General features: G+C 43.9%; 2 protein-coding genes across 2 annotated transcripts; both read right to left on the bottom strand.

Annotated features, from left to right (window-relative positions):
- Window positions 1–200: 200 nt before the first annotated feature.
- Window positions 201–6,758, bottom strand: LOC311329990 (potassium voltage-gated channel subfamily KQT member 2-like; the record flags this gene model as incomplete). The annotated part of the gene is made up of 7 exons (XM_084461940.1): window positions 201–1,013; window positions 1,580–1,703; window positions 3,335–3,466; window positions 3,740–3,842; window positions 5,215–5,262; window positions 6,261–6,466; window positions 6,751–6,758. The coding sequence occupies 7 exons, from the start codon at window positions 6,756–6,758 to the stop codon at window positions 201–203; spliced, it is 1,434 nt and encodes a 477-aa protein (XP_084318066.1).
- Window positions 6,759–9,739: 2,981 nt separating this feature from the next.
- LOC311330041 (potassium voltage-gated channel subfamily KQT member 2-like) lies at window positions 9,740–23,196 on the bottom strand (the record flags this gene model as incomplete). The annotated part of the gene is made up of 8 exons (XM_084461995.1): window positions 9,740–9,838; window positions 9,976–10,071; window positions 10,650–10,760; window positions 11,027–11,152; window positions 11,388–11,563; window positions 12,629–12,755; window positions 13,163–13,253; window positions 22,904–23,196. 8 exons carry the CDS (start codon window positions 23,194–23,196, stop codon window positions 9,740–9,742), a joined length of 1,119 nt encoding a protein of 372 aa, XP_084318121.1.
- Window positions 23,197–24,728: the final 1,532 nt, after the last annotated feature.

The following is a 24,728-nucleotide window of genomic DNA, read 5'->3' as shown; positions in this document are numbered from 1 at the left end:
TTACATTAAATTACTGCTCAAGATGTTCAGGTGATCAAAAATTACAAGGGCCATCTTAGTCCATATTTTGATGATAAAAGTGCCAGTGATAAATATTGAATTAATTTATCTATCTGGTCACGGCTCTCAAGTATTAGCGATCATTGCATACTTCTCATATCATAATCAGCTTCCATTTAACCGGCTGGCCCATTGTGGATCTATTTGACTCCAGGCCACCCCCTGTCCCCAAAAGACCCTTCCCCGGTGAAGGAGAGGGGTGAGGGGGCACCCGGGGTGTACAGGTCAGAGTCTGTGTCTGATTCGCCCTCTGCCAGGTAAGGTCGGACCCTGGCGCAGAGTGATGCTCCGGTCACGGGCCCGGCACATGCTCCGTTGTAGAAAGCGGACCCAAAGAAGTCCTCCTTGGCCTGGGAGATGCTGAAGCCGCTGAAGGAGCGCTCCAGCTCCTCGTGGTCCACGGAGGGGATGGAGAGGGAGGTGTCGCTCTCCACGGCCGCCACGTCCGTGTGGCGCCTCTGCCTCCTCTGGCGCTTCCTCCCGTGGGAGCTGCTGTCCGGGCCGGACGAGCGCTCGTGGACCGGAGGGGGAGGGGGCGGTAGGCGGAAGAGGGAGGGCGAGTTCTCTCCGCTGCCCCCTGCAGGCGAGGGGGTGTTGGCCACGCTGCTGTTCCAGGCGGGCTGGCTGAGGGGGTGCTGCAGCTGGTGCTGCCAGGACGTGGAGGGACGCCCCTGGCTGCCCGATGGCGTGCCCACCGACGGGGCTTCCGGCGTGGGGGACTTCTTCCCTGTCGAGGCCACGTGACGGACCACCTCCACGGCCGAGCAGTTCTTCTCCTCCTTCTCTTCGATCACTTCCTTCTTCTCCTCCTTGCTCTCCTCGGGGCTGTGATAAGGAGGTGCCGGGTACGCCTCCTTGGAGTTGAAGAAGGCCTCGGTCTCGGAGCGCGGGATGCCCATACGCTGTATGTACGTGTTGACCAAGAAATCCAGTTTCCTGTCCATGGAGCCCACCTACAGGTAGATTGAACACTAGTACACCACCCATAAGAATGCACAATACCAACAAGACAGTTTACAGAGGTCTTAGGTCAGTGTGGCAATTTTCACGGGGGTTAGGGTTAGGATTGAAGGAGGATGAATGAGGATGAATGCTTAGCAGGTAACCTACAACAACCTTACAATAAGTACATCAGTCACACTTTACAATAAGGGTCACAAAAAACATTAGTTAACTGTTAACTAATGCTTATTTAGGGTTAGGTTAGGTTACTAATGTTAATTAATACCTTAGTTAAGGTTAAGGTTAGGGTTAGGTGAGTTAACCTTAGTTAACATAAATAACATTAGTAAATGGTTAATAGAGACATTAGTTAACTGTTACTTAATGCTTAATAGTGTGTTAACTAATGCTTATTAATGTACCCTTATTGTAAAGTGTTACCAGTACATCTGTGAAGAGGAAGTGAACTGACTATACCAGTCAGTAAGGCATATTCTCTTATGAGAATAAGAGACACCAGTAGTCACAGTGCTAGAACAAGAGTAAGTGACCCAACTGATCAGAGGACGTTTCTCACCCGTTTCTCCATTTTCCCCAGACGTCCCATCATGCTGGGGTCCTCGGGGGTCTCTCCCTCGCCGGCACCTTTGGGGCCCTTGTCACCTTGTGACACCACACCTTTACCAACAATCTGGTCCACTCTGGTGTTTAGAGAGAGATGCAGTACTCAGCATAAAACCACCGCTTTGTTCCAGACACAGAAAACGTTTGGAAAATTCACAGTGGCTTGAAGATCAGAGGAGTAGTATAAATCTAGATTGGTAAAGTATATACTATACATGTTGATTAGATAAATAACGTTTTAAGTGAGGAGAATATTAATTCTGAAGAAAAGGCTAATGATATGAAAATGATTATACATTTTTGTGCCAAGACGTACTATGGGAGTGATTGATCCAAGCCTCATTAATGTGTAACATAATTGAAGACAATAAGGACATTAGGAGACATACGGTGAGGACATTTGTAAAACACAAAATGCATTGCCTACTGTAGCATGCTGTCATTATGCTTAATGCTTCATTTCCATTGCTTCCTACCGGGGGATCTCTCCCTCTCACTCCGAGAAAGCAGGCATTCTCTAACACTGTCAACCCCCTGTTGAGTACGGCTACATGATTGAGCTTCTTATCAGGAGTGGCATGTCTTTTATTATATCATATTATGGAACAATAACTTTCTTGGGAAGATCAGCTTTTTGACCATGCCACAGCATTACCCGAATTCTGTCTGAAAATCTGAAAAGCAATCAGAATCCAGTCTGTAAAGTAATGTGTCCCACAAGCATAATCCTGAATTATCCTTGTGGGACACATTGAGCAGCCATGTAGCCTGCATTCAAAAAGGGTTGGGGTTGTCAATCTAAATACAAAAGTAGCACAATACTGCTTTGAGATGGAGACTACAGCATATCGTCATAACACCATTAAAATTGGCATACAGCTCAGTAATTAGCTCATAGGACAAGTGCAATCTTGTGACCTAACCTAGGACCTTCTGTTGACTTCTTATGACGCGGAGTTGATGGGGGAGGGGGCCCCACAATCATATCTATCCTGGCAAGGTACACAGAGAAGATATGAGCGCAATGCGACATGAAGCAACAACATGGAAGACATCAAATATGGACAAAGACATCACAAGACATTCAACATGGACAAATAAGTCTGAATATATTCCAAACATGTAAAACACAGTGAACTGACATAATACAGTAATACAGTATATGAGGTTTCAGTGTTGGAATATATTTACATATGTGTTGAACCCTTTTCATCAAATCACAACATATGCAGCTCTTATTTGAGAAAGAGGAATCAGTGAAATTGTCTGCGGTGGAGATCTAAGTGATGAATGGTTTCAAGGGTAGAAAACTGTATCTCTTTACTATCACTTTGTAAAGGCGGTTTGGATACAACACAGTGAATAATGACGCATGAGGCTTCAGTGATCTGACGCAACATGGGTGTGTCTCATGTCTCGTCAAGTATAAAAAAGATTAATCAGGGCCTTTCAAGTGAGATTGAAATGTCCAACAATTCTACACATCCCAAATGGCAAAATAAATATGGCAAAATAATTTGTGCCTTACTTAATATCTGTTACACTCAACATTCTAACCCCACCGAGCTTGCGTGTGGCATAGGGTGACTCTCATAGAGGTTATTAAATATGTGACAACTACAGAAATAAGCGCTGGTGGATTTGTGAATGTTTCAGGGGGTGTGTCACGCTAAAGAGGGGTAGTTAGAAAATCATGGGGGTCTCTTGCCTGGACTGCAGGTTCTTGATCCGCGACAACATGTCCAAGTGGCCTGCGGAGTACTGCTCGATCACGTCCATGACATCATAGGGTCGCAGGCTTTCCTTGAAGCGCCTCTTTGTGACTAGAAACTTCATGATGCTGGGACACAATGCACGAAGACATTTCAAGACAAAACCTCTTTGACAAAAACGACATAGGCTACGGAATTCATAAAACCAGTTTGATATATAAATGTATAATAATTCTGTTATACATTAGCCTGTTATGTGTTTTCCTAGGTCATAAAAGCCCCTGAAAGCTAATAAACCCAGCCACCACTAATGCCACCAAGGTAGAACACTTTTTGTACACTTAAGGTAATTTAATAGGAATATTTAAGTGTATAAAATGCACATGAAACCCAAATCTTACCATATTGCTCTGATAGTGACCTTTAAGCCAGGTGATAACTCTTGAGCAAACTCACAGTGACAACTTTTATCATCGCCCATCTCCTCTACGGGCAAGCTGGCCTCTGAGGAGTCAAGTGACAGACCACACTTAACCAGTTTCAACACACATGACAAGATGTTATCGTGTCCGTCAGAAGCCAAGCAAAGTTCGCGCCTTACGGTTCTATGATGCATGATCCATTTGCTAGCAAGTCGGGTTTCAAGCCAGATGGGACTTTTGCATTTGTTACCATAGCAATGGTGGGGTTGGAGGGGTTTTGAAGGACAACAACAAAATACTTAATGCAGGAATTGAGGGATCCGGGGACAGCTTGGAAATTAGAATTGCATAGGGTAAAGGCTAGTTCCCATCAACGCAGAGGCCGTTTAGGGTTAGGTTTAAGGTTAGAGTAAGGTTAGGGTTTGAAGGTAAGGTTAGGGTTGGGGTTAGGGTTTGATCAGTCTCTGTGTTGATGGGAACTAGCCTCTACCAATTACATAGGGGCCCTCTGTCCACCATTATGGACACTAGGCTACACCATGCATTAGCATTAACCTGTTTGCTAGCATGAAAAGCTCTAGCCGGCAGGCTAACCTTTTTGGTCTGTTTTGGTCTGTCTTGAGCAGGACCTCTGCATAAGCATACAGTTTGGGGACGCATTATTTATTGTAAAAGAAAGGAGTGTCAAAATTAGGTCGGGGAAGGATTCATCATGCAAGGTAAAGCAAGGAGCTGAGCGCATAAGGTGTAGGTGCGCATACTGTAAGTGTCGACGTTTAGCGGCAACACTTGAATATTCCACCATGAAGACAACTTTCAATCACCTGCTGTGGGAACTGATGAATAGCAGTCACAGCAACTGCATGCTAGCTGTGGCTAACTACAGTATGACATAAGGACATGTAGGTTGAAATATCCAAACAACAGAGGGTTGAAGTCAAGTTCGCAAAGTTCAGCAAATTTTGACATGCAAATTTCCAATAAAGGTGAATGTGAATAAAGTACTGTATATAAGGACTGTTTTTTGTATCTCTCCAAAGAAAATATCCCAATTTCTTACTTATTAACCCCTCAATTGCTGCAACGAGGAAGAGAGGAAAGACATGAAGAGAGAGTTGTTATGGAGCCTTTAATGTATAAATAAAACCGATATGAGATCCTATGGACTCATCTGCAGAATGTCATGTTTGGGTCTATGATTTTTTGGAATTATTGGCCAGATATTAGTAAACTAGTAAAATGGCAAATATTCTGTGAAAAATAAATGTGAGAAACTATTCAAATGTCTAGTGCATAGTTAAGTGCTCTATTTTGGACTATAAATTGCATTGCATAGGTTCTTAGTTTAGATTTCAGGACTAAAATGTTACAATTACAGGTTTTACATGTTGATTAAGAGAGAATAGAACCTTTCAGAAGCCTGTATCGGTGTATTAGGCTATGACTTGTCTAACCTGGGGCACTCTTCAGTCCAAAGTCTTCATCCTGCATTTCTATCAGCACTTTAACATGCCATGAAGCAGGGGGAGAGAAACAACTAATGAGAACCAGCTTGGTCAGTCAAAAGAAAGAAAATAAAAAAAATATGGTTTAAAGATGGGAAGACGGATCAAGAGCACCATTGATAGTGGTATCTGAATGCAGAGCAAGGACTATGCTCATAAATAATCTCAGTGCATTCTGAGATTCTGCATCATGCATCGCTTTATCTGCAAGATATATTTGAACGGATCATATTTTCATATTTATTTATTTTATTTTATTCAGTTTATTTTTACAGGGACAAAGAACACCATTCAACATTACTGTAAATGTGCCAGTTTTAGCTAGGTAGCTAGTTTCCAACTGCAGTCCCTGGGCAAGGTGTTACTGTAAGTGCCGGATAAAAACATAATAAACAAAAGCTATGAAGACAAAAAAAAGAGTTATAATAACTGTGTCATATATATCTGCGTCATAAGATGAAATACTGTACCTATAGTGGCTTCGTCTGTAACATCAGTCATAATTAGTACTGTGAATCGGCATTGTCTGTAATAATAGAGCATTCTTTCCAGACACTGGAGAGTAATAACTGAAGAGCCACTGACAACATCCTTCTGAAAACACACAGCTGCGACGACAGGTGGGTCTGGGGCCGGAGTAAAACATGTCCATACTGTACATAATGTTCACTGAACTTCAAGTAGAAGGAGCTAGCAACATGCTAGTCAGGTAAGTAGCTAGTCTGTCAGAATGCTAGTCAGGTTGTGGTTAGTGTTAGGCTACTGTAGCCAAATCAGGTAGAGTATACCTACTGTATACTTATTTCTAGTAGTGCTTTGAATTCAAGAAAAGCTACTGTACTGTAGCTATGACTGTGCTAGTCATCCTAGTAAGGCACTGACTAGTTTTGTCAAACAGGATTGCTTGGGTCCGGGTACAGTGGCTACTAAAACAAAATACTAGCAAGTCCGGTAGATACTGTAATGAGTACAGAACAGCTCTGAAATGCACTCACCCTCAGAGTTCTGGCGCGCGGAGCTGCCCCGGATCCGGAAGGTGTGTAGGGGCCCACGTCCCCGCTCGGCCAAGCTCCAGCTCTTGGACACTTTGCTTGGGCTTCCCTCGGCCCCATCCTCAGCCCCAGGTGACAGGGCCCTGCCCTTGGCCCCTGGGGACTTAGAGGGACTAAGGAACACCTTGTCCTTCTGACTGGCCTTCCGACTACAGGGGGGATAGGGACACACAGATCAAAGTGAGTAAATAGCTAAAGCAACGTGGCGTTGCGGGGACCTGAAGATCAGAGAGCGATCCAGTGATGTCTGGTCCTATCCACATACAGTAGAGCCAGTGTGGGCCTAAGCTTCTGTTCCAATCAAACGGGGCACAGACCTTATTCGACCCACAACAACCTTAGCTGCAGACTATGGCATGTGATTCTTTGGATTTAAACAAAAGCGTGGTCAAGATAGTAGACCACTGACCAGCAGCTGGTCTAGACTGTGTACCAGGTCATATAAACCACAGGAGCTTTATCTCTGCATTACAATCAGTGAGTTTTCACACATCCAGCAATTCTACTGGGCTCAAATGACTATGAATGAGTGAATATATGAATATGTACAGAAGGTTTAACTATATTGACTATTGTCAAAGGTTCTGCCATCATTCACAGCTAGAACAATGGAATTATGCAACTGAATCAGTAGCTAACCGATGTGTAGCTTGCTCTGACGTTGCTTGCTCAGTGTTTAAATTAAGATTAATCTGCCACCTAATTTAACAGTTAGAACAGTGGGTGGTGTCGCAGTAATGGGTCTTACCTGTACAGTAACGTAAAATTAGGCAATGTCCTACTGTGGGAGGAGCCATTTCCTTGTGCGTACTGTTGAGCGTTCATTGGTCAGCAGGCAAGCAGCAGGAAGCAACAAGCAAGCATGCATTGGAAGCACTGTGACACCGAAGGCCTCAAAAAGAACAGCTGAGGCCTCTCTATATGCAAAAATAAATAAATAAGCACAAAGACTCATGCAGACGGGATTCAACATCATTTCCTTCACCTTGTATGGGAAAATATTTAAACAAAAGGCTTGTTAGATTTACATAAACATAAACAACACCACTGCTGAAAAAGACCAGACTTGGGCGAAAGGCAAGCAAGCAAATCAACCTGATAAACGTATTTCATAAACAGAAATGATAAATCAACAATCTGACAAGACAACAAACTGGGGTGGGCATCTGTGCAGAAAATAGCGTTTTTCACATCAAAGTAAAATAATTCTAAAATAAATTTGCTGACTGGACAAAGACAAAGATGGGGACTGCATATCAGATCTCAGGATTTCAAATTGCTGAGAGGAAGTGAAATTAAATGTCCGGTTATGTTATGTGCTTCCTCTACTGAGTTGGACATTTGTCAGGAATGGAAAAGAAGGGATAGAAAGGACAGTAAACAGACACACTGGAATGCTTGCAGTGCAGATGTTAGTACAGTATCTATGCAACTATACCTAATGGGTCTTGGGCAGCAGCCACAAAGCATGTCTTTGTGTGAATTCTCATTACTTGGGATTGGAGACAGAGAGATAGTGAACAGTAGAGGAGACACAGAAGATAAAAAGTGATGGATAAAAATAAATGCCCTGAATTGGCAGAGAAATATTATGATTCATTTTAACATGACAATAAGCACATTGTTCATTTGTCATGTTCAAGGCAAAACCGAATGTCACTGTTTAAAAGTAATGTTTGCTTCCGTATGTGGTAAAACAACAACTAACAAACATTTGAAATATTGATCTTGAAGATATCAAAGAACTTCTTATCAACAAGAATAATTGTGAGGAATGCTTAGATCGTGAAATATAGTTTCATGATGGCGGTGAGGGCGAAGTGAGCTGTTCTTATGGCAGAATGTGGGTAAAACGCAGCTAGGAGGACTGTTCTTGAAGGAGTAGATACACGACTGAGTGGATGTGTTGATGCTCTTCAGCTCTAGCACTTACACTCTCTCTCTCTCTCTCTCTCTCTCACACACACACACACACACACACATACATACACGCACACACACACACACATACACGCACACACACACACGCACGCACGCACACACACACACACACACACACACACACACACGCACACACACACACACACGCACACACACACACACACACGCACGCACGCACGCACACACACACTCCTGCACATAGACCTCACACATGTACTCCCCCAAGAAGAGTATGCATCAGCAGCTGAGAGCAGAATTGAAGTGAAGCCAAAAAGGAGTTGAGGAGTAAAATGATGAATGATGAAGAGAAATCAGGTCACTGACCTCAGGGAGGTTTCTGCCTGAGACTCCTTCCTTTATGTACAGAGAACACACACGCATGCACACACACACACGCATGCACACACACACACACGCATGCACACACACACGCATGCACACACACACACACACACGCATGCACACACACACACACACACGCATGCACACACACACACGCACGCACACACACACACACGCATGCACACACACACACACACGCATGCACACACACACGCACGCACACGGATTTAAAAGGTTATTTAAGACACAATAGGATCTGGTTAAACATCTTAAAAAGGTTAACAGTTCATGTCATTTGGACAAAGAAGAATTAGCATTTGCAAAGGTGGGTACCTGTCAAGTAGCAAGTTCAATAAAGGGCAACAGAACTGAAGTCACCAAAGCCACTGAGGTAAGAGGCTGTGATTAAACCCTGAGATACTTCAGACTTGCAGTAATGAGAAGTCCACCATAAGGTCATACATCGTTCGGGTACAAAATAAAAACTAATTTGGAGGATGTATGTTACTACATAATGTACACCTTCATCATCATCATCATCTTCATCTTCATCTTCATCTTCATAATTTATCATTATCATGATGATCATCATCATCATCATCACCATCATCATCATCATCTCCATCTCCATCTCCATCATCATCATCATCTCCATCTCCATCATCATCATCATCATCATCATCATCATCTCCATCATCATCATTCATCATCATTCATCATCATCACTCATACATTCAGACCTGAATGTCTTGCCCTTCAGATTCCTCAGTAGATCCAACTGGTTCAGGGGAGGTATGATTCTGGAGGAAAAGATGCAGATTTATACTTGGATCATATCTTTTTAATAAACGGAGTAGCTCCTTAGACATGGCTGGAAATAACGTCTCACTATAATGAGAAGTGGAAATCCACTGCGAGAAAATCAAGCAGTGCAGTACATTTGCTGAATCAATCTGCCAGACTTGAGATTAATTTCTCAAAGTAGCTTTTGGTCCGGGTTGCATTTTTAATTGAATTTCACAGTGTTCCAATTGCATTGCCAAGATTATGACAGGACTGTATCTCAAAATAAAAGACCTAAGCCTAATACTGAAAAGCCATAGCCTAATGGCATCATTTAAGTGTTCTGTTTAGTTTAGTTACCGGTACATTGGAACAGAGACAGTCTGCTCAAAAAAGTCCCATGTCGACAGCAGGTCAGTCCGGGCAAGATTGGTGGCATGAAACCTCCACGCACCCTATGAGACATTAGATAGTTATCATAGTTATTGTAAGAAATGGACTGTAGTTATTTCTTTAAAGCAGACTATTGTTTTATATTGCGATGATCCAGTGTTTGTAGAGGGTGATGGTGGTACACCTGTACCTACAGTACCTGGATGAGGCCAGCTGCTGGGTTTCGTCTCTTCTCAAAGTGCTTCTGTCTGTGCTGTTCCTGGACCTTCAGGGCAAACCCAGATCCCAGGATACCCTGTGTGTGTGTGTGTGTGTGTGTGTGTGTGTGTGTGTGTGTGTGTGCGTGTGTGTGTGTGTGTGTGTGTGTGTGTGTGTGTGTGTGAAAAAAGAGAGGACACGTTGTGAGAATCTACAGTACCCTGAAGGGAACATACTGTATATATGATTAATCCTAGCAACTGTTCAGTTATACTAGCACATAATTTTCAACAGCCTTAAATCAGCAGCACCAAAGGTGTGGAGGGCATGAATGATGTTCCAGCATTCTGCAGCCCTTCGGTGTCCTAACACACCCCTCTGTGTGATCGACTGAACAGCTTACTGCTGACAGCTTTGGATGTAATATCTAACCCGTGGATTGAACAGATAAATTGAGGATTATTACGTTCAAATGGAGGGGATTGGAGTGAAAGCTTGAGGGCTTTGGCCTTAAACGGTTCAGATCTACCATGATAAGGTGACTAAAAAGGCTCACTTGGTGTATTACTTTTGTGACTAAGTACATGTAGAAATATTGCACATTGTTTAAATTCAACCCTGCTGGAACGTGTGGTTATTGCATTTACAGTAGGAGCCGTCAGGCCCTGAACTTACAGCAGGAAGTGCAAAGAAAGCCACTCCAATCATGCTGAACGTTGCAGCGAGCAAACGTCCATTCCACGTCTTGGGAAACTTATCGCCGTAGCCTATAGTCGTCAGGGTGATCTGGAGGAAGGAGCCACATCACACGATTCAAGAGATAGGTCAGGGAAGAATTTTTACTTTTCTGGCCCCCGGGTGAAACTGTTTTTTTGCTTCCTTCTGGAATATATAGGGGTAGGACCTATGCCCCCCCCCTCCCATTGCTCTCTGTAAAGTGAATCTTGTTGCCTCTGTCTATGAAATGCGCTATACAAATAAAGTTTGATTTGATTGGATTGAAAACTATAATGTTGAACCCTTTCTACACTTTGAACGTAGACATGCCTTACCAGTCCCCACCACAAGGCGTCAGCGTAGGTCTCAAACATGTCGTTGTCGTCCTTTTCTACGGAGTACACCAGGAAAGAAGCTAGGATCAGACAGAGGAAGCCTATGTACCACGCAGTGATGAGCTCCTGGGAGACACAGAGACACAAGTACGTAAACAGCCGGCCGGTTGAGAGAAAAAAAGAACAACTCTGAAGGTAGAATAGGTGACAGTATTCACTCAGGTTTGAATAAACACAGCTTTAATGAAGTCCAAATGTAACAGTTTCGATACTCCCACACGTGCACACAATACAAGGGGCTTTATCCTGGGACACTTTTAGCAGTTCCCCTCCATGTGTCCTCAGCTGAAGCGATAATCACCTTGCTATGGGCATAGACTACTGATCCTAGTAGTTTCCAGGTGCCTCCTCGTCGGTCCATCCGCAGCATCCGCAAGATCTGCAGAAACCTCAGACTCCTGATGGCCGAGGTGGCAAACACGTTGCCCTGGGAACCCGCGGCCAGGACCGACACGGACGCTATGAGCACCATGATGTCTGAGAGGAGACGAGAGTAGAGTTAGCGAGATGCTCAAAGTACCGAGACGGCAACACGTCATGAATGACAGCGATGTTGAAATGATCTGCGATATGGTTTTTTGAAATGATCTGCGACATGGTTTTCTGTAGTTGCTAGTACCAAAGGGTGTGATCCTGTGCTACTGTAGACAAGTCCATAGTAGGGATGAGACGGTATACCGTAAAACCGTGAACCGCGGTATAAAATGTCCACGGTATTAGAACCGTGACATTCCCTGTGTTTACGGTATTATGTTTACGGTATTACACAATAATGCGCTGCTGAAACTTCACATTTCAAGTTGCTTGCAACAGTTAATTTTGTAAATTATTATAAGCTTGCTAATAAACTGAGCTTAATTACAATAGTGTGTATTTTCCATCATGTGTTGCACTGTAGTTCCTTCAAAGTAAAATACTTGTTTTTTTATGTGTGTTGGGGAGGTGAAATGCCGTATACTGTGAAATACCGTAAAACCGTACCGTGTAACTAGATACCGTACCGTACCGTAATGCAAAAATCCATACCGTCTCATCCCTAGTCCATAGAGTGTAACTCGACATTTCTGTTCAGTTTACATTCCTTTTGAGTTTGCATAGTCAGTTATTCTCCCAGTTTTCAGTTACGAGTTCTGAGACTTGAAAGCTCTACAAATAGTATTTAACAAAAGGCCTTAATTAAATTCTGCATGAAAATGAGGGCAGAACACCTCGTTCCCCCCGGTCTTTTTATATGAGCTGTGTGTACGTTTATGGAGATGAGAGTGAGAAAGAGAGGGTAGATAGAGAGCCTGTGTGTGTGTGTGTGTGTGTGTGTGTGTGTGTGTGTGTGTGTGTGTGTGTGTGTGTGTGTGTGTGTGTGTGTGTGTGTGTGCGCGCGCGTGTGTGTGTGTGTGAGAGAGAGAGAAAGAAACTGTGAAAAGGAGTGAGAGAGCTGAGAACACAATGGAGATCAGACAGAAGAACAGAAAGCTCTTCTGACAGGTGAGAGGACAGTGGAACAATTGAGCCGGTCTCTCTCCCAGTCTCTCTCTCTGCTCTCACCAATCACACAGAAGGGCTTGCGGGCGAACTTCAGCCGCCCCCTCCATCCTCTGTATCGACAGCAGCAGCCGGCTGCCCAGATCCTCACGATGTATTCCACTCCAAACACCACGATCGTCACGACTTCCTGGGGAACAGAAAATCATAGCTGCACTGCAATACAGCCCATGGCATGGCTACCCATAATACATTGCATCATCATCACATCAATAAATACAAGCTACTGTTCATAGAAGTCTCCCGAAAGCGTCATAGCACTAAGGTCATCTTTCAGAGCTAGATGAAGGAGGGACAGTGATCATAGTTGCTATGATGCTTGTAACTAGCCCAGAGTGGCATTTATGCAAATATCCATTTCCCAGATAGCAAGCGGATGTGTAATGATTCTGGGCCATATATGGGCCGGAACTAAGCCACAAGGGCCAGATCTGGCCTGTATATGGCCCAGGTCCGCTTGCTATCTGGGTTTGAACCACAAAACAAAACATTCTCCAGCAGAGAACCAAAGTAGATTGCGTGTGCAGAATCACATACCAGGATGTACAAGGCACTCTCCGAGCTGTTCTTGAACTCCTTGATGGTGGCGAACACTGAGAGGATGAGACAGGAGAAGACCAGCAGGAACCTAAGAGAGAAAGTTTTAAGGACAAACATTTAAGGACCCCGTTCTGGCCTCCACTAATGCCACCATGACAGCTGGTTAGCAGTCAAACTCCATGCCTTTACTTGACATTTTAACCTGAGCAAATTTATCCATCTGTTAACAGAGTCTGAGGGGGGTGGGGACTCAAGTGTCTAATTACAGTAATGAAAAGGACACAGAGACACTTTGGCACTCCAGTCTAATTTACATTTAGCAGAGCCAACTCTTGGCTGTCAAACTGCATGACCTTTACGGTATATGGTAAAGAGAATCGCTTAAATCAATGAACAAACACCCATTCTACTGCGGTACGCTTTTCAATGGAATCAAACACAGATAGTATGTATATCTACTAAAATATATTGCCCAATAGAATCCCATCACCTTTATACATGTCCAAACATGTCACATGAGCCAAGTTTCAGGTCATTCATCTCCCTATCCCCAGGTCATACACTACGACCTGCGTGCTAAAACAAACATCTGGACTGGTACAGTATGCAGCCATATCTACAGTACTAGCAGTGTCATCTGCTTGCTGCTCTGTGCCAAAGCACTGTGGGGAGAGAGAGGGTATTGAATAGATCTGCTTCCCTGCTGTCCTCCTCCTGGTCCCTACCACTAAAGAAGCTGGAGCAGATATATTCCTGTATGCGGCAGCAGGTGGAAGCTAGCCTAATTTTAGCTTAGCCAACACCCCAACTGTTGTTGTCGTAACAGCCACGCCACCGCTGTGTGACTAAATGAAACTACAGACTCACATCTGCATTAGTTAACTGAGCTACAGTACAACCAACTGAGGCATTATACACCCCTGCTGGGAATCACTTCTCATCTGTCAAGCTGTTTCACATTAGGGAAGATGGAGATGAGGGATTGAGGGGAGGAAGCTACTTAGACTAAGTGCAGAGTACAGCGCAAGAATCCCTAGCTATTTACGCTACAAAGAGCAAAGCAGTGGTTTGGAGACTGAGGTGATCTGGGAGATAGAAATCAGAGAGGAGTGATTAGAGGACTGCTAGGCTGATTGGTGAGGAACGTGTTTGGAGGTTAGCCTCAGGGAAGAGTGTGATTGGAGGATGGATGGGGTGAGAGGCGTATGCCTGCCAATCCGCGGGGCGGTCCTCCGAGAGCTTCGGAACATTCTGGATGTACTCCAGCTGAGAGCTAATGGACATAGCCTGCTGAAAGCCAGGCAGATATCGAGACAGTAGGGATTCTAGCTGAGGCTCTCAGAGGGAGGGGCCTGCTAGATTAATCGAAGCCTGCTGCACGAGACAGCAGAGACTGCTTGGCACATTGAGAGAAGTGTACATTTATAAAACGGCACCATGATCGAATGACCAAAGCGTTTGTCCACCACATTTTTATTTTTTGCACTTGAGCACCATGTTGAGCATTTTGTATTAAAGATACGCATATTTTGTCGTCTCGGTCTAAGGAGTCTTCCTTAAAGTGTTTTGTTGTTTTGTAGTGGGCGAGTCCCCCTCCACTTTGGCTTCTTCATCTTCATTGAAATGACCGCACCTGCAACTACCAATCCAGAAAAGGACTAAGAAAGGGGCAACAGTGACTAAAACTGCACCATGACATTTTAAGTGGAATCCATGGTCAGGGGATGAAAGCACTGCTTTACAAATAGATCAGGGCCTAACGGGCACGGGCACTTTTTGTCAAGTCAAGAAGATGCAAGGAAGTAAAGCTATAAATCTGACGGACCTCATCAATGAACAGTAGACCACGCCCGATGCTGCCAATTGCTCGTTAAGACTCTAACGAGCACACCGGCAGCGAATCAATGATTCATTAAATGAGAAAACAATAAACTGTAGGAGTTGTTTCCCAGGCTGCTAGAACAATAGGCCTACGGTTGGAATATTCCACTTTCCTGGATTATCTATTTGTACGAGTTTAGTGCCACCTTAACTTAATTTAGAGGAACACTAAACAACATGTGTTCTAAGAAAAACTGTACAGTGGACTACATTCAACATGCGCCTCACTAGTGAGCGTACACTTGAAACTGGAGGTCCTCTCTACTCTATGTTAAATAATAGGACAGGAGCCCTAATTGCTTAGCCTACTTTACCTTGCTGACAGAGCGCCCTTGCACCTGGACATGTCAACAAGATGGATGGATTTTTTCCTCATGAGGACAGATAGGTTTTCCCTGACAGAAATGCAGCCAGAAGCAAAAAGCCATGCTAGATGGGAGAGCCTAAAAGGCACACTTAAAGCTGTGAAATCCTGTAATTACATCAATTAATCGGCTGTAAATTGCTTCTCTTAAATTAGATATTTATTTTTAATCACATTTAAATTTAAATCAAGGTAATCAATGAGCCATTATATCCTGAAAATGGGATCACACCACTGTGGGTGCAATTTAACCAACTGGTCATCAATGCCCACATGGTAATGCAGTAATGCCTCAGCACAGTACATGTATGGAGCCATGATAGACGGCTTGTTATTATTCACATGTTCAAGGCATTTCTGCAACTATTTGGTTTGTCGTCTACCTTGAAACAAAATTGATTTGAGGTACACACCCACGCATGCACACACACAATCAATAAAGCACAATTCCCATACAATCTCAAGACCACTGTCAATTTGACTAGCAGCAGGAACCTTGACACCTATTACAACAAGTCTAGACCGGATTTCGCTGTGTGACAAGAATCGATCGTCAAGATTAAAAGCGTAGTATTGCAACATAAAACGTCTACGCTTTCGCTTAGCTGCAGATAAATGGAAGATAAAATGTATATTCCCTTCCTAGCAAAATGTCCTAATATAGACCACATGAACATCATACAGATGCCATCTGGGACGACTTGTGGCACAATTGAGGAAAAGGGGCCTCTTAAAGCAAAATACAGTCATTTTTGATGCACCAAGGCAAATACTGCAGAAGATATTGAAGACCCTCAGAAGATATTGAAGATGATGAAGAGTGAAGATAAGAGCACTACTGTGGCCTCCACATTCATTTAAGTGTTTCTTGGTTAACCACTGAAGAGCCTTTTTGGGGAAGAAATGCTGCCATTATCTTGAAACAGGAAGTTGGTTAGTTCTTAGGTAACATTTTGAAAAGGAAACTATGGAACAGATGAATCTCAATTCATCTATTCAATTTTATTGAATACTGAAAGGAAAGGTTAACATGACATTTTACAAATAATTAATTTGCATTAAATGCCGGACATTAGCAGATGATAAGTGGACTGTAGTTCTTCCCATCGCTTTGGTGATCTACGTAGAAGAACGGATAGATTCTCTCTGTGAAAGCACAGCCAGAGTGCATGTGAGACCCAGCCTTCACATCATAAAACGACTCTTCCCCGTCCTCATAGTCCACAAACACGCCCACCTTCTGGGGCTTCTCTCTCAGAGTGAGGGTACCACAAGGCCCAGCGTGAGCCACGGACTCATCCTCATTCATTAGCCCCACAGTCCAATGTCCGTTCACAGGACTCAATGTGATACACCCTTTCCTGTTGATGGACTCTCTGGCCACTCCCATAGGCCCAGCCCACCCAGTCGTTCCCTGCACTCGCACCTCATAATAGACCCCCCCCCCCCCCCCACCCACCCACTGAGAGCAGTCCGTCTCTACCCAGGACACAGACACAGGCTCCTTCAGCTCAGCATCATTCTTCCTTCTCCAGCTCCTCACCAAGTATCTCCTCCAGCTAGGACATCAATCTCCTAAGAGTCCCCACACAGAGGTTGCTGTGTATATTGATCTCAGACTAGTCCCTGGCCGGGGGTGGAAGGTTGCAGAGGGATGGGGGCTGTTGTAGGAAGTAGAGGTCTTCACTGCGTGAGAGCTCTCCCAACTCAGTGCTTCTCTTCGTAAGCTCACAGATTTCCAGCTCCAGCTCCTCGATGAACACCTCAGCCCATTTCGCCTTGGCCTCCAGCTTCTTCTCAACTGCCTTAACAAGCTAAGCCTGGCTTCTCTTGATGGTGCACAATAGGTTAGTGAAGAGCTTGTTGCTTTCCTCAAGCTGTTGATGCGCATCTATTGTACTGATCTCTATAGCATGCTCAATCTCCTCAGTCTTGGAACATTTTTGGAAGTCTATTCTTTGTTTTCCAAAGCTGCTTCCTCTTCACGTCACATTCTTCCTGAATGGGCACGGTCTTGTGTCTTGTGGTCCATCTCGGTGCAGAAAAGACACACACACATCTTGTCAGTCTTACAGAAGAACTCCAGAGGTGTCTTGTGTCTTTCACACACTCTGTCTTCAAGGTTCTCCACGGCGTCGATCAGCTTGTGTTTCTTAAAAGAGGCCACACTCTGGTGAGGCTCCAGGTGAGTCTCACAGTAAGAGGCCAAATCAAATCAAATCAAACTTTATTTGTATAGCGCATTTCATACACAGAGGCAACACAATGTGCTTTACAGAGAGCAATGGGGGGTTGGGCATAGGTCCCACTCCTACATTTTCCAGAGGGAAGCAAAAAAAACAGTTTCACCCGGGAGCCAGAAAAGTGAGCTGAAAAAATTCTTCCCTGACATCTCTCAACAAGATGATCGAGCAAGCTCCTGGAAAATGTTTGTCTATTGGCTAAGAACATATACAGAGCAGTAAACATGGGCTAAATACTTCATGAGACATGATTAACAGTAGAGTGCACAAATAGGTACAGAGAGGTTGCCTACATGGAAGGCCATTCTGTGTTAGCCATCTCTGTAGTCTCTAATATGATATTGAAGTGAATCATATAACAAAGCACAGTAACCCCTTAGCAGAATAGGCTCACGGTCAGAGGCCAGACACACCAGACACGACTTGAATGCCTTGAGGTTCCCCCCAGTGCCGACGTCACAGGCCACTTCTCCTGCTTCACCACAACGCTGTTGGTCTGGGACACCAGGTGTCATTTTAGCCGGAGCGGACTGCTTGACAAAGGCGGCCATTTCAGCAATGGAAGTGTCGACACTGAGGTCGCGCCTCTTATCAAAAGTCCTTTTGCACATAGGACACCGGCACTGGTCAATGCCCTCCCAATACTTTCTGATGCAGGCCATGCGGAAGTTGTGTCCACGTGGAATGGAGACGGGCTCAGTGAACACATCCAGACATACAGAGCCCCGGAGACTGCTCCTTAGACAGGAGACTGCTGCATGAAGCCATTGCTGAAAAGACACCAAAAACAAACTGGAATAGAGCGATGTCGTCATTTTGTAGGCGGAAATGTTACAGTAGCATTGCTGCCCATTGCTTCTGAGTTCTAAATCCCTATGTGGGAAAAATGAATGGGATTCGCGAAAAATGCTGAAAACAAGGTATGTGTTTAACAGAGACTCTCAGACTGCAGTATGTTGTTATAAGAGTTAAAATAAATAATTGAAGATGGGTCTTTTGAAGCCCTTAGTTGGTTATGAGATACTGTTGAGATATGCTATTATTGAAACTGGGCTCCAGTTAGTTTTTTGTGATTTTTGTAGCAGATTGTGGACACAACAAATATTCTACAGACCATATTGTGAGACCATCTCACTGACTGGAATGTTGGTGATGCCTGATAAAGATCTGGCATGCCTGGGGCATCCTGCTCTCCCCTACCCAGAAGTCATGTAGGGAGGAACGCATTTCGTTTAGTCTGTTTCCTGTCAAAGTCACAGTAAATCTGACAAAACCGTTTTAGCAAGGACTGGTTCTGTGAAATGGGATTTTGCAAACCATTAACTCTTTCTCTCCTCGCCATGGTCCTCCTCTCTTACCCCCCCTGGGTAATAAATCCATGGCGCAACATTCCTGAGGCAACATGGGCCCAACAGAGACTCACAGTTAAACAAAGGAGTATGAGCATTCTTTATCTTGTTTCTATAATAAAGTGCAATTGCTTTCTCCCAACTATGTGATGCAACCACCATGAGAATATGGCTCAGGAATAAAGTATGGGCATTGATGCATTGTATTTGTAACCAAGTGTTACTGTGTGTTGTAAATAACTGGTGCATGTTGGGGAAATGTCATATTATGTTGAAACCATAACATGGATATTGGATGATTCCAGACTCCTGAGAGAATCTCGGCTCCCCTTTTATGACCGAAGGGAGTGGGGGTCAAAGCTCGCCCACAGACCCCTCATTCTGTGTGGGTGACCAATTGGTGCTGTCTATGCAAACAGGACAAACCTCAATTTCCTGCCCAAAGTTTCTCTCAAGTTCCGCTCTCAAGTTTCTCTCTGTAACCAAGGATCCAAGCTTGATGAAAATCAATCTGTATCCATGGAATTGCTGAACTGCTAACTAAGATCTCTGTAGTTGACACAAGGGTCTTAAGAATTTCCACCAACTCTTCACACGATCCAACTCTGGCGAGAGCAGAGGTTTTGAACGAGACATTTACAACTTTTAAACTCTGAACCATTTCAGTTGCTGTACAACGAGCAGCGCTGAAATTGAACTCTCGTTGAATTGAACGTCAAGCTCCGTGTCTCTACTCACCTCTGTGTGTGTGTGTTCACTAAAACGATCGAAAGACTGGATGCAACAATGTGTAAAGACACCCTGCATGAAAGTGAACCTGCTGAAAAATTACAGGTAGTTTCACCTCTGCAAAATGACATTATAAGCCTTTCCCTGTTTACTGTGTGACTAATCACATGCTCTTAAAGAAATACCGCTTCTAGTTCAAATCTATTTAATGTCTGAGTTCAACGTTCCACATAATTCACCAGCGTTATCTGCCACCATTTTGATTCACAACACTTAAAATGGATTTCAATCTCAATCAGCTGGTCTACACTCCGTTAAAATCTAGATAGATCGGAGGGTACATCTACAGCAAATACTTGATGCCGCCCCCTCCTTGACAGATGTCATCATCTGTGAGAAATGGAATGCACATCAGTTGGAGACATTTTACAGGTAAGCCCTCAACATTTTCTCCACACACACACAGAGCTCAGTACCAATACCAAAACTAGTATACACCTAAATACTGTACATACTCATTCATTCATTCAATCTTTATTTAACCTCGAGAGTCAATTCTCTACTATTTTCACTATTCACTATTCTCAAATACTCTACTACTCCTGAACGATTAAAGGAAAATTAAATGTAACTGTCAGTTTGTTTCACCGCAGGCATCTTGGCACCTGTCCACTTGTTGCCAGAGAGCTAGACAGCAATTACAATTAAACAAATCAAGTTGAGAGGGACATTCTTGGAAGCTTACGCTGTGCTTTAGATAAGCTGCAGATAAATCAGAATTGACTTGCCATTCTCAGCAAAAAGTCCCTTTCAGACATCAATATCAGTCTGACTCCGTCTGTGATGGATGACTTGTAGTGCAAATGAAAAAAAAGAGCCCCTTAAGGTGAAATATAGTCATCTCGGATGCAGTTGTCTTTCTACAAGACCCTCAGGGGCTGTTGAAGATTATGGCTTCCTGCAGGATCTCATCTACTCCAAATGTTCCTTTTTCAGGAGGAAATGATGTCATTACCTTGAAAAAGTGTTCGTTGACATTGAGAGATGTGAGATGTGCCACATAAGCAATGCAAGGTAATCCATTTTTCAGTTTGTCATGTTTTGGTCCACTGAATTTAAATAGGCTGCGAGTGCCACTTAAAATTTCATTTTAGCGTTGCTGCACATCAGTAGCTTAACACTGTACCATAACATAGAGCCTGCCCACTCCACCAGTTAGATTCACCTCCCTCCCAGAACTATCCTTGACAGACCTCATCCTCTGTGAGAAATGGGGTACACCCTGAGAAATGGGGTACACTCTGTGAGTAGGGGAGGGTTTCTCTCCCTCGTCTGGCTGGATCTGGACCCCTGACAGACGAGAGGAGGAGGGACGGCCTTGCGGGCAGAGCTGGGAGGGTCAGGAGAGGGAGTACTAGGAGCACAGCTATCAGGTTCCCTCTACATCGATCTTTCACACACACCTTACAAACAAGAAGGTGAAACAAGCCCGTCTCTTCCATTTCCCAGGGATGTTTATCAAGATTATGTTTCCTAAAATTGAAAAATTTGCTACTTTTTACTCTGAGGTCCAGGGAAAGGGTGGATCTCTGTATCTGGTTTGCTACTGTAAGCTCTATCTCTGCATTTTAAGTGGGAGACCAAAAAAAAAGAGAAACTTAAGAGGATGGAGAGATTCGAGTGAGCTCAGCACATGATGGTTTTATAAATCAACTGGCTGGGAGTAAAACAAGACTTAGCCTAAGAGATTAAATTAAGAGTATTGGACATAGTAAATAATTGATCAGAGGGTTGGACAGGAATCGAATAGAGCAGTGGTCTCTTGTTTTCTGAGAGAGTGGTTAGCCGTGAGTCTAGACGCAATCCTGCTAAAAACACTTTCATTTTGACTGGGTGCTAAGCCAGGCGTATTATCTTGTCATATTGGAGACACCATGAGATGGGTGTCTGCAACAAGAAAATAAGCAACCACACAACTCAGTTTCTCATCTAGAAACGAATTAACACAAAGTCTGAGGCAGATGACCTTCTGCCACAAGCCTGGTGCAGAATTGGTTTGTTGTGCTTGTTGTGTTCTACACAGAGAATAGTTGCTAAAGCAAAGAGATCTGAAACCACTTTCCTCAGCTACCAAACAAGTATACTAGTACAGTATACTAGTATACTGTACAGTCAAGACCTCAAAAAGCAATACATGATCAAATGGGGGCTGTGCATTCTTTTGGCTGCTACAGTATCTCATAAATAATTGATGCCAACCCAGATGGGCTGTGGGCATTTTCCCTTGGGTTAGACTAGTAGCTCGGGACATCTGAACACTACAACATAGTACCCAACTTTCACCCATTGCAAATGTAGAATAAATGCAGGTGTCAACACTTAGTCCTGTTGGAGGGCCACTACACACGTCCATTTCGCATGACCTGCTTATTTGCACCTGCTTGCTGTAATCCAAACACCAACTGAAGCATAGGCTGGCTTGTGTCCAAATCACAGGAGGCAAATAGGGCTGTGTATGTTGATATTGGATGTGATGCAGACTGCTCGATGAACATAAAGCACATTAGACAACATGACTGGGGCCTTCCAAAGTGCAAATGGAGCCCGACTACAGGGCAAGAAGGACTGCATCGTTACAGTAAAAGAATATGTAGCCTACTGACGTGGCACAGGAGGAGCTGTCCAACGCCAAGGATGCTGAAAGCCTACCCTACCATATGACATGGTCTCTCTTCAAAGCTGCACAGTACACAACCAATAATTAATATGAGGTCGGTTTCGTCTACGGACTAGCCTACTAGCTGTCACCATTTAAAATTTGCAGATTCAGCTGATGAAAAAAAAAAATGATTTTGGCAAAATGCGAAAATACATGTATTGCAGGCAATATCTCGTTCATTGCAAAGTCATGCTTATGAACAGGGCTCCGCATAAGTTGAAACAGCACAATGCACACAGAGTCATACGATGAAGTTATAGCCTACAGAAGATGGTGAATGCTTTTCTTCATTCAATTGAAACATTTTTATCTGCAGAAATTGCATTAATGAGGCTTGAAGGCATAACTAAAAAAAACGCTTAACAAAGACAGAGGACTGTATTTTGGACGGGTCCACAGAATTGTATGGCGATGAGTTTTTAACTCAAATTGTAGGTAGCCTAGCCTACTCACACATAAGCGTGGTAGATGAACGCCCATCCCCGCGGTCTCTCGAGGGCATTGTACAAGAAATTCTGTAGTTTCCTATAACTGGCATTTTTCTTCGTTGGTCTCCGAGCTTTTGAGATGGACCTCGGTCTGCATAGGATGCTGCTCCGCTTGGTGCTTTCATCACCCGCAATGAGCAGCGCACCGTCCCGGCTCGATTCGGGAGCTCCAGGATCCAGCCCGACAAAGCCGACTTTGAGCTTCTTCTCTCCGGCGTGAGTTGGGTAAACCCCACCGTTGAGAGCTTTCTGCACCATTCTAAAGTCGAGGCGACCCGAGCAAAGATTTGCTGGTGCCTTTGCCGATGGGAGGCATCCGGTAACGCGTGTGCGCTCGCGTCGTCGGTTGACTTGGTCCGGCTGGAAAAGCAATTGCAATATGCGTGCACACGGCAATGCTTTTAACTCAGCTTCTTCCGGCCATCTGACAGACCCTGTAAAGAGGGGAATGCGTTAACATCCCACTATAAACCAATTAGGGAAACGTCAGCAAATGATGAAATAATAAAGTAGGATAATTATCTTAATTACGAAGGATGGTTTAGGAGAGAGAAGAGGTCCAAATTCATTTTTAATTAAATTAAACTGTAAAACAGAATTGCCCTCTCTTCCAAGACTCAATCCAAGCCAATCCTTTGACCACAATGCACTCCACCCAAGTTATACAAGCCTAGTATATTGCACAGAAGGGATGGGGTTTTGTGTTGTACGTCATGTAATATTTATAGGTTCAGGGCAAGATAATGGACACTTAAACCCACTGTACAGTATGTGTGACTGTGTGTGTTATTCCTGTTCCTTCCCTATCATGATTGAGACTGAGATAGAAGAACTACAGGCTGGTTGTAGTCACTCTTCTTCTCTTTGTGATTGAGTTAAACTACAGCTCCCAGCGTGGAGCCTGCTGGATTAGAGATAAGGACAATGGAAGAGGGGGGTGATCATACTTGACATGTTGTATGACATGATCATACTTGACCCTTGTTCTCTGTAAAGCGCATTGTGTTGCCTCTGTGTATGAAATGCGCTATACAAATAAAGCTTTGATTGATTGATTGGCATGTCCACTGTAACCAGGTATGTAGTGGTGACTAAAGAATCCCCCCAGTAATTAAACTGAATGTGTTTAAGATGGGGCTAGGAGGGGGTACAGTAACCTGCACATTTGGGCAGGAAGGTCTGGGACTGTGGGTGCATGGTCACAGGCTACAGGCTGCTACCTCCCTGAGGAACATCCTGGGTCTGCAGGTGAGTGAGTGGCTGCAGGTGATGCCGTCTGTCACAGGATGTTCTGGACATGGTCCCCCGAGACTGTGTGCTTAGCAAGCCATTTCAGTTATACACCTAGTAGTACCAACTCAGGCTCGGCCCCGAGCCCGGGGGGGAGAGGATATAACATCAAACCCACACGAAGAAGAAGTAGTACCAACTGAGAATGTCATGATACTGGTCAGCTTGGCCAAGAACTCATATAAGTTTGGAGACAGGAAGACAGAGGTCAGAGACAGAATAGCATGGAGGCCTACAGTACTTGGTCTGCAAGTTGTGTAAAATGGCAAAAGAGACACTTGAGAAAGTAGTACATGGTTACTAATAAATATAGAAAGACCTGAATTACTTTTCTTTGCAAAATACTACTAGTGGAGCTATTACTTTACTAGCATTATTACTTTGGTTGTTTGTTTTTAGATCATTAGCTTCAGAATTCCTCAAAAAAAAGCTTTGCATGAATTATATTTTGGTTACAAGGCAAGTAGTTCCAGACAGTAGACATCTCTAACGAGGAAACA

This window comes from Borostomias antarcticus (assembly GCF_949987555.1).
Source record: "Borostomias antarcticus genome assembly, chromosome: 3".
Taxonomy (NCBI): Eukaryota; Metazoa; Chordata; class Actinopteri; order Stomiiformes; family Stomiidae; genus Borostomias; species Borostomias antarcticus.
Note: the sequence above shows the minus strand (reverse complement) of the source record. Positions and strands in the feature narration are given on the sequence as shown.